The 9,846-nt window shown below is 43.2% G+C and overlaps 1 protein-coding gene and 1 pseudogene across 1 annotated transcript; one reads left to right on the forward strand and one right to left on the reverse strand.

Moving 5' to 3' along the window:
* Positions 1–423: 423 nt before the first annotated feature.
* LOC127336651 (pentatricopeptide repeat-containing protein At1g69290-like) lies at positions 424–2,641 on the forward strand (annotated as a pseudogene).
* A 1,689-nt stretch (positions 2,642–4,330) lies between these two features.
* On the reverse strand, positions 4,331–9,517 carry LOC127314384 (homeobox-leucine zipper protein TF1-like). The gene is made up of 11 exons (XM_071826947.1): positions 9,442–9,517; positions 7,906–8,141; positions 7,283–7,400; positions 6,874–7,059; positions 6,313–6,651; positions 6,082–6,183; positions 5,734–5,931; positions 5,456–5,624; positions 5,092–5,351; positions 4,870–4,981; positions 4,331–4,773 (listed from the first exon to the last, which is right to left on the reverse strand). The coding sequence occupies exons 1-11, from the start codon at positions 9,478–9,480 to the stop codon at positions 4,391–4,393; spliced, it is 2,142 nt and encodes a 713-aa protein (XP_071683048.1). The 5' UTR covers positions 9,481–9,517; the 3' UTR covers positions 4,331–4,390.
* Between the last annotated feature and the right edge of the window lie 329 nt (positions 9,518–9,846).

Below are 9,846 nucleotides of genomic sequence, written 5' to 3' on the forward strand. Positions count from 1 at the left end.
CACTTCATATCATGTTTCTTTCATTCTCTCGGGCATTTCATCGAACACGTTGTGTGCATAAGAGGAACCAAAAGCAAACCCACCACCCACTTGTGAAGATTGTGAAGAGAAGTGGCACCAAATGACTAAGTGAGTGTGCTGAACGGTATATATAGGGGTGGGTCTTTAGTCTCGGTTGGCCTGGCCAACCGCGACTAAAGGCCTTCGGGCACCTTTAGTCGCGGTTGCCCAGGCCAACCGGGACTAAAGCCCCTCCCGTCCCCCATCTGTAGACCGAGCCCGCTGGGCCCAACCTTTGGTCGCGGGTCGCCTCCCGAACCGCGACTAAAGACCCCTTTAGTCGCGGTTCGAATATTTTGGGGACTAATGGGGGTGGATGGAAGCCACTTTTTCTACTAGTGAACATCAGGGGCCCGTTGCCGGATGCCATTGAATCACCGGCGCTTCTCCTCCTCCTCCTCCTCCTCCTCCTCCTCCTCCGGCTACCGCCGCTGCTACTTCGCCTATGATTCCCGGATGCCGTGCCACTGTCCCGAGGTGGATGCAGACCAACCCTAGCAGAGAAAGGGAGAAGGGCAGGAGGCGAGAGAGGATGGCGTGACCGCGTGAGGCTCCACGAGAAGGAGATCGCATTGGGAAGAGGATGGCGTGTGGCTCGATACAAGTCCCTTTCTCTTGCTTTCTTTCTAACGAAAAAGACGGGCTCGATGCGGTCCTTTTTTCTTTCGGCAGTAAAAATCGCTAGCCTGGAGAGCCCTGGCATAGGCCTAGTACATACGCACTTGCTTGTTCTCAATTGAACAATGAACAGTATATTCTGTCCCACGGGTTGTTTGATACTCTGAACTCGAAAGAAGTCCATATAACCCCCACAAGTATTGGGGTTGGGACGATAGACCCCCTTAACTTCAAACTAACATATTTAACCCCCACAAGTTTATAAAACCGGGCAATTGACCCCTCCAGTCCTGATAAGTTGTTTTGTAGGCTGGTTTTGGTGACGTGTCACTCTATTATTCACCCAACGTGGCAGTGGGTTGCTAAAAGAGAATTAGTTAACACGCGGGAGGCCTAAGCACGGCGCACAATCCCCATGGCCACAATCGACCACGTTCAACAAAAGCTTAGCGGCAAGTTGTGTTAATGCGTGGGTTCAGCTAGCTAGCTTGATCCATCAACGTGTGTGCTTGCTTAGCTTACACACAGATCAAACCAGATAGCAAATACCCAGAATTTGGTACGTGCGCGTCTTGCTCCTGGCGAAAAGCACTGCTTGTATCAATCGACTTCAGCAAGCCAGCTCTTGTCGAGAACGCACTTCAGCAAGCCAGCTCTTGTCGAGAACGCACTTCAACGAGGTTGCATCGGCTGTCGGGACTTACGACAAAGGATCGAGAAGCAGAGGTAGGTGACATAGAATGACAACATAACAGCCCGGGGAGAGAGTTGGCACAAAACCACTGTCCATGTCAGCAAAACCGGTCTACAAAACATCTACCAGGGGATGAGGGGGTCAATTGCCCGGTTTTGTAAACTTGTGGGGGTTAAGTGTGCTAGTTTAAAGTTAAGGGGGTCTAGTGTCCCAACACCAATACTTGTGGGGGTTATATAGACTTCTTTCCTCTGAACTCTGAAGACTGTCTGCCACGTTCATGTTCAGTCCATCTGGCTGCAACTTCCTTGGCCAACGTTCCAACATTTTAACGCCATCTCCCGCCGATGAGCGCTCCTCGCCGCCTGCTGTATCAGCGCCCCGAAACGCGAGGCCCTTCTCCTCGTCTACCCCTTCGCGCCACGCCCCAACCGCCGCCCCCACCTCCCCCGCCGGACCCGTCCCCAGAGCTCTACCCGCCGCCGATGCTGTCGCGCTCGAGAACAAGAGATTGAGTCCACTAAATAATTGCCGGTGTACTTCACGATTCTGTTGGGTTTGGGATTGCCAATGCTTGTGCTGGGCTTTGTCTACTGAGCAAGGCGCATAACATACTCGATGAAATGACTGCTCGAGGCGCCACTGTGGGGCTGGGCAGATACTCCCCAATCTTCATAGCATATAACAAGGAGCGAAAGACCGCAGAGATTGCACATCCTGCCGCGGAGATCAGCGCAGCAGCACTACAGCTTGATGCTGGCAGTTCTGATGCTCTTGTCGATGCTTCGGTGGCACTGTGGCAGCCCATGATTTCATGTCTGCATTTGCATCTTTCCAAGGATATGAGGGAGGGGAAGGCTACCAGATCTTATGACAAGTTAGCTTACTACAATGACAGGCTTGACAGATAACAACCGTCCTGAGTGCACGGCATCATTCTTTGGAACTCCATAATACATGCATTTTACAAGGTTGGGAGGATAGAGGATGGACATGCCGAAGGATGGTGTTCCTGTTATTTGAACAAAATAATCAGATGTACCTCTCACTTGTCAGAGGCTATCTCTCTGCTGGGAAGTACTGTAATGTGCTCATATTATGGACCGGAGTGAGCACTGGTTTTAACCACGAGCTGATTGATGCCTTGCTGTATGCTTTGGTCAGTATGGCAATGCAAGTGATTGAGAAGGCACAATGGTTGAACATATTCCTGGATAAGTGGAGTACAAAAAGGCATTCATGGAAAACCACAAGAAACTTTTTTTTTGAGAAACACAGTACAACGCAGACGCTCACATACACGCGCATACACTCACCCCTATGAACGCACACACGCACACCCTACCCCTATGAGCACCTTCGAAAGACTGAGCCGGCGGGGATCTTGAAATTGACGAAGTCACCACTGGCGCCTCGCTGTCGACGGGAACGTCGCCTCCCACTGAATGAATATTCCGCCTTAATGAGACACACAGATGTCAAACCTAGGATTTGAACTCTGGTGGGTTGGGGGTACAACCACCCTCCTAACCACCCAACCTCAGGTTGGTTCTCGAAAACCACAAGAAACTGGAACTGGCGAAGCTTCAGGAAACTGGAAGCCCTGATCGTGTTGAAGAACTGGGCTGCTCTTACTTCAAAACATTGCAACCTATCATGTCTGTCTTAATTTGATTACCCTTGTTGATGTGAGAACCCAAATCCTTTTGGAAGCTGTAGCAAGCCAAAAACATCAGAGATGAAGATGTGTGATCATAATGAGCTCGCAATGAGGTTAGGGAAGCTGACACACTTGTCTTCTCTTATTTTGTTTCCAGGTATTGCTGTTTTACTTCAGAGAGCATTTACTTTACTGGCTGACTTGACTTTGTACTAGTTTTGTAACTAGCTTGTTCTAACCTCCAGACCACCTAAGATTTTTAAATTAGTGAACAATAAGTTCGCCCTCATGTCACTAAAGTATACTTAATTTGTTTTCCTGAAATGCTTCTCATGGAATGCCTAATCTGTTGCTGTGAACTGCGAATTTTCTGTTCATTTTCTCTATTAAGCTATCACTTAATGTTTTCACTCTCCACTTACTGTTAAATGCAAAATATTTATCGAACCTCCTCCTAAATTAATTCTTGCAGAACTTACGACTCTACTGCAAGAGAGAACTAGGTCCTCCCTTAGGACCTGCTTGGAGTGGTGGTAATATTTGTGTCTCCACCAGTAATTAGCTCTAGATACCGATGGATATTAAAACCAATCCAAATAGGTGTACACGTGAATACCATAAACCAGTATTGGTAAAAACAACCAGATATTAGAACAGGACAAAGCATGACGATGTCCGTTCTAATATTGGAGTCATGGTGGTACTGGAGATATGTGAAGTGTACAAGGGTCGACAGTAGGACTTTTTGTGAGATTTAGGATGTCTCTGTTACCCATCTAGCAGGGAAGCTGTTTGCTAACTTTGTGTGTAAAATTGCACACAAATTGTGTGTAAAATTGCACACAAATTGCACACAAAACCCTAAAACCTCATTGTGTAGAGAAAATTAAAAAAAGTGAGGTTTAAAATTGCACCCATCAAATAAAAAGAAAATGCAGGTTGTAGAATAGCATTCATAGTGTCACCAAATTCACAAGCAAATGCAACTTTATGGTTACATGGCAGTCGATAATACAGCAATAACATGGCATAGGTCTGGTTCCTAAACCATTATTACAGGTTCCTATTATAGGATGAGAATTTCAAATTGTAAAGGAAACATAACATAGTTTTGGTTGTTAAACCATTATTACAAGTTCTTATTGCAAACTGAAAGTTGCAAATAGTAAAGGAAATGTAACTAAATATTGCAGCAACACCAGGAGAAATGTTGTTGATTGGAACTGACAATGTATTCGATGCTGATTTACATCCTTCCACTATCATTGTGCCTCCCTTTGCTCCTGTGCAAACAACAAGCCGTCATCACCAAATTACTGAGCACAGGTTAGTATTAGTGCATTTGAACAGGAAGAATATTACCTGGTACATTCTACATGGGACTGGTTGTTGATCAATGACTTTTTGATAGTCGCAATGTTCTCGGACATGAGAGCGATGGTCGCAGCCACAGACTCAGGATATAAGTCATTGCCACGTGCGAGCTTCAGCAGAATCTGGAACCCCACGGTTACAAGAGTTTCTCCATCCTCGCCTAGGGCAATGCCATTGCCACCCTCGGCAGACTCACTAACGGGGAGGAGGGAGAAGCCGGTGGGGTAAAGGGATATCTTGCTCTCCGCCATGTCCTCTGGGCTCAGGATCTTGTTCATCAGTTGGGTGTCGATGGGTGAGTAAACAATGAACGAGCCCGACACGTCATAGCAGCTATTCTGGAGGATCATGATGGCTTCCCTTATTTCTGCGACATTCTGGTCAATCACACAAATATACTTGAGTTAGTTGAGTGAGATATCAGATTACCTGAGAAAACGATAGATCTTGGAGATACTGAAGCTAGATGTGTTTGGTACCTTAACATGCAGTATGGAGACGGTATCATCGGCTTCTATGCTGCCGGAGACACAGGCTTCCTCCCTCACGACACCACCTTTCACCAGCACATCCCACTGTGTAAGGTACACATGACATGAGTACACAGTTAGCTGCAGAGAAAAGCGAAATGCCCATACCACGTGTGTGATTGGAGAGGTAGATCAGGGTATTTTCATTAGTGTACCTCTGCACGCAGCGTGTTGTTCCTGAGCAGATCAAAGGTGATCCTAAGTGGTATTGGAAGCTGGAATGATGCACTCACAGACACAACAGCGGTGTTTGTGCGGTCATGGCTTCTCCTATGAGCGATCTTGATATCTTGTTCCGTACCAGCACCGCACACCATGGTCCATGCGTCCTCAGGGATGCCGGCGATGCTGTTGTTGTAGCTGACGAGCAGGCCATCGGCTAGCTTCATTAGGGACTTCCTCCCCTTTGAGTTGGCTGAAACAAACCAAGGAGGAAAAGCTTGTTTTTGTAAAGACATGCCTTCCAGGATTTCCTCAGTTCAGAGTTTCAGACAATGCAGATCTGTAGGTTCCAGTTACCTCTTAATGCATTTCTGGTAATAACGTCGAAGGTGTCTCTTAAACGCAAGCACTGCCGTGCGATGCTGGTTACCCAGCGCCTAGCTCCAAACATGAGTCCACTCAGACATGGCTGGTAGAGCTCTTGAACTCCGGTATCATCTACTAGAACATGCTCTATGACGATGATCTGCCAACAAGATTTCCGTGCACATAAAGCATGGACTAATTCACCTCCATATATACCAGTATCACCACATGGTAGAAATTTATCATTTTTCAGTCTTTCTTTACCATACCTTGCAGCTGTTACGGTCTAGGGGCTGAATTAGCACTCCTGAAGGCATCTTGCGGCATTTGAAGAAGGTACCATCACTGCTATCCAGGGACACGTCAACAATGAGTGTTGTCCCGTTTTCTAGCTCCCTGCAGGACCTCACGAATGTGCATTTCCTCGATGGTACCAGGGGGGACGGGAACACCGTTTCAATTGTCATCTGTTGTTTTCAAGCAAAGAAAAGATGTCAATTAGTGACCAAAACTAAGTTTACCTTAGTATAGTATGCTTGTTTTATCAGTAATGAAGATTTTATCTTGTTTTGGACAAGATCTTTGCACTAAAGACAAAACTTATAAGCCATACATACCAAATGCATAGCGCCATCGTAGCCTACATTAGTAGGCCACTTATAAGCCTTAATGGTTTTTGCACTTGACAGAATTCCAGGACAGAGAGATGCATAGCACTCCTGCATTTATTTAACATTAGGATCAGATCGCGACTTGAAATAACATCAACTGCATTAGCATTGAAATTATGTAATTTTTTGGTTGACAAAGAATAACTAGTCTTTTTATATAATTTGTATATAACTTACAGAATCCATGAGATAATCCATAATATTTTTGGCGCCCATCATGACCACAACACTAGCACGAGTGGCCTCGGTCTTGAATCCTGTTATATCTGCACTATTTTTTCCATCAAATTGTGTAGCATAAGCCATCTTGTTCAGTATTTCAAATGAACCACCAGGGACAGGCAGCCATAGAGGGCCATGTGAGTTGGACAAAATGATAAACTCGTCCATTGCATTATGAGTTAGTTCAGCAATCATTTGTATGTCGTTTTGTCTGGTACCAACATTTTCTGCAGATGAGTCAAGTTGGAAAGATTGTCCGGAATTTTGAAGTGTTTCAGCTTGCAATCGGGAAATCTGCCAAATGAAAGGCAAGACATTAGTAAGTGGAAATAATACAACATTGGTGCAATCTTCATAATACTATGTAGCTTAGTGTTATAATTCCTGCAAGTTAATTTAAGAACAGTGGATCTAGCATTGTTTTTGAGTTACCGAACTTGAAGCCTATTCGTCCAAATGTTTCTAGCTTACTGAAACTTAATTGAAAATGCCTGAGAGGTTTGATTGTATATGTACCTCTAGCTTTAGCCAGTTATTTTGCTCTTTGAGCGTTTGCATATCTGGAGAGAGCTGGTTCTGTGGCAGTGGATCACAAGTGGGGCAAAACATATTCCTCTGAGCCTCCTTAAGCTTCTTATTTTCGTCGCTCAGCATTACGTTCTCCACTTTCAATCTATAGTTCTCTTCTTTTTTATGCAGACTCTGCAGTTTATGTCACAGAACATGTACAGAAAATGATTACTAATTCCGAGATAGAGTGTTTTCTACGACATACTGATAAGGGCTAAGGCTACCTACAGTAAGTGTAACTTAAGAAGTGAAGTTATGACAGTGTAATAATAGCTGATGATGCATCCTCAATGGCGAGGTAGATGATCTGATACAAACTGTATAATTGAGATTCTGCAAATGTTTAAGACCAGACCTTGACTTGTGTTATCTTGTTCTGAAACCAAAACTTCACTTGTTGTTCTGTAAGACCAGTTATCTCGCTCAGCTCCCTCCTCCGATATTTATCTGGGCGAGCACATACGCTAAACTCTCTGTTCATTCAGGTGAGAAAAAAAAGACATTTGGCAAGTCGTTAAATTCTTATAACAAACTCAAGAAGTGTGCAGTTGCGTAAACTATTATCCTTCTCACATTTTCTCAAAGAGCCCATTTCACATTTTATAGGTAGATTAATATCACGGACGGAGCCAGGACGTATAGAGGGGGCAGAGAGACTTTGGGGGTGGCGAAGTGCACATAGGTTTCAAGAGATACTTCAGGAAAACAACATTGTTAGGGGGGGGCTTAGCCCCTGCTCGTCCCCCCTTCCCTCCGTCCATCAATATATTAGAAGAAGGAACAAACATGGGATGTGTATTTACATGATCATGTGGACAAACCATCACTGCTACAGATATGATGCAATTCATTTCAACCAAATTTATTTGGTTAAAAAGAACTAAAGATAAAAATATTGTCATAAATATTTGCACTTCTAAAAGAAGAAGATAATTATCAACTTGAAATCAATCATAGTATCCTTAGTAGTACCCATACCCTTGAAGTATCTGGTTCTGCTGGAAAGTGAGCCTTTGTAGGCGCTTCTTGCTTGATTTTGGGCCAATGCCATCTTGATCATTTGTGGGGTTCCCCCGACTTATGTTTCTGTTGCTAAGCGATATGTCAAAATCAACATGATCACCATGCATTTCATCTAATTCTTCAGAGTAATTGTCAAAGGTTTGCTGCTCGTCGCCGTGTGCTTGACCACTCTGTGCCCGTGGCATGCCATTCTGATATTAAAAATAGTACTTACACTTTTAGATTCATACTCCATACTAAAGTAAGAAACTTACACTAGAAAGTTGAATTTATTTTTATTAAATAATAGAAGAGTTAGAAGGACCCTCTATGTGGACTCCATGAGGTTACCAGTTCTCATATTAGTCCGAAATAAATAAGAACTTTGAAAATACATTTTGATGCTTCAAACATATGATATACATTTAGCATCCACCCACACATTTGGTTTCCTTCCGTAGTGGGAGAATAAAGAATAGAGTACGTCGGAAAGTTCAATTCGGCTCTCAGGGAAATATGCTCCCTTCATCTAAAAAAATCTTTTAAAAAAACATATTCTTAATTGTTGAAAAATTCCAACAAAAGACTTCGCATGTGCATCTCAACAATCTATGTGCGTTCGTACAGTTTCGCGAAAAAACTGACTTTTTCTGTGGCCGATGAAAAAAGACAAAACATGTCCCACAAAGTCTTGTTTTTAGCATACAATTTTGCTATTTTACACAGCCCAAACGACAAATCGATTTTTTAGGAAAGATTTTATGCACGCGTAGCATGTGAAGATGCACACGTGAATTTTCCGTTTGTAATTTTTTGACATTTCAAAATGTATCTAAGATTCATGTCAAAATAAATGAAGCATATGCACCCAAGAGCCAAAAAGTCACTCCGGTAGGTAGGCTTTGGCTTGTTGTGGAAACCTTGAATAGAGTAAGAATTCTTTTATCTAGAATAGGTAATCATTCTCATTCCAACATGAACAAGCCTAATCCCGAAAAAGGACGGATTCCCAATTTTTCTAGGATAAATTTTGAAATCAGATAGTGCATATAGTTTATTATTTTGTCTGACTTTGTGTTGGTCTCAGAAATCTAACCTCAGGTTGGAATAATCAGGGGAGGAATATATATACCTCTGGCATAGTAACTTCGATGATTGGATAACACCTCTACACAAATTAGTTGGTGGATTTCAACGAGAATCGCGGAGGTAACAAATGGAAGTAGTCAAATAAACAAAATCAGAAAAAGACATACTTCAATATCTCTACAAGTATCACACATTTAACATTTGCCGATGCTCACAGAGGAAACAAAATCAACATGCAGTTGCTTATGTGTTCATATTTTTTTATCCCTTTCTACTAAAAATAACACATACTACCACGTGGTCTACGTGATAAGCAACCAAAAAAAAAAGAACAACACATGGTGAAGAACTCTTCGGAGCATCAAGATAGCAGACATCAATATTTCCAACTAGGTGTTGTTAGAGATGGGAAAACAAATATACCGACTGTCTCCCATGCCCACCATGAGCAGAGCCATACATCTTCGCCAAGAACGATTGGATGCCCTGACCAGGTAGTTCAATTCCAAGTTCCAAACAAAAACACACGGCGTGTGTCTCCAGCACTCATGTATTGTGTAGAGTTGTGTTATTTGCCCCTTTCCTCTGCCATTATTTATAGCCGGCCTCTCGGCCTTTCCCTTGCCTACTGGATGTTGCACATTAATTATTTTTGTTGGCTTCAGAAAATTTACTTTTAGCGGTCATCAGATAATATATAGAGAAATTAACTTGTAATTCGTTGCTCATAGTTATTTTGCACTAAATAAATGTGCACAAAATTAGCACGTCGCGCATGAGGGAGAGAGCATATGGATTACCATTAATTAACACCAAATATACCGTCAT

This window comes from Lolium perenne, chromosome 3 (assembly GCF_019359855.2).
Source record: "Lolium perenne isolate Kyuss_39 chromosome 3, Kyuss_2.0, whole genome shotgun sequence".
NCBI lineage: Eukaryota > Viridiplantae > Streptophyta > Magnoliopsida > Poales > Poaceae > Lolium > Lolium perenne.

Excerpts from the sequence above, each read along its gene's own strand:
- LOC127314384 (XM_071826947.1), bottom strand. The coding sequence starts at position 9,480 with ATGTATGGCTCTGCTCATGGTGGGCATGGGAGACAGTCG. Across the intron at positions 8,142-9,441 it reads GTGGGCATGGGAGACAGTCG|AATGGCATGCCACGGGCACA; the intron begins GTATATTTGTTT and ends TTTTAATATCAG. Across the intron at positions 4,982-5,091 it reads ACAACACGCTGCGTGCAGAG|TGGGATGTGCTGGTGAAAGG; the intron begins GTACACTAATGA and ends TACCTTACACAG.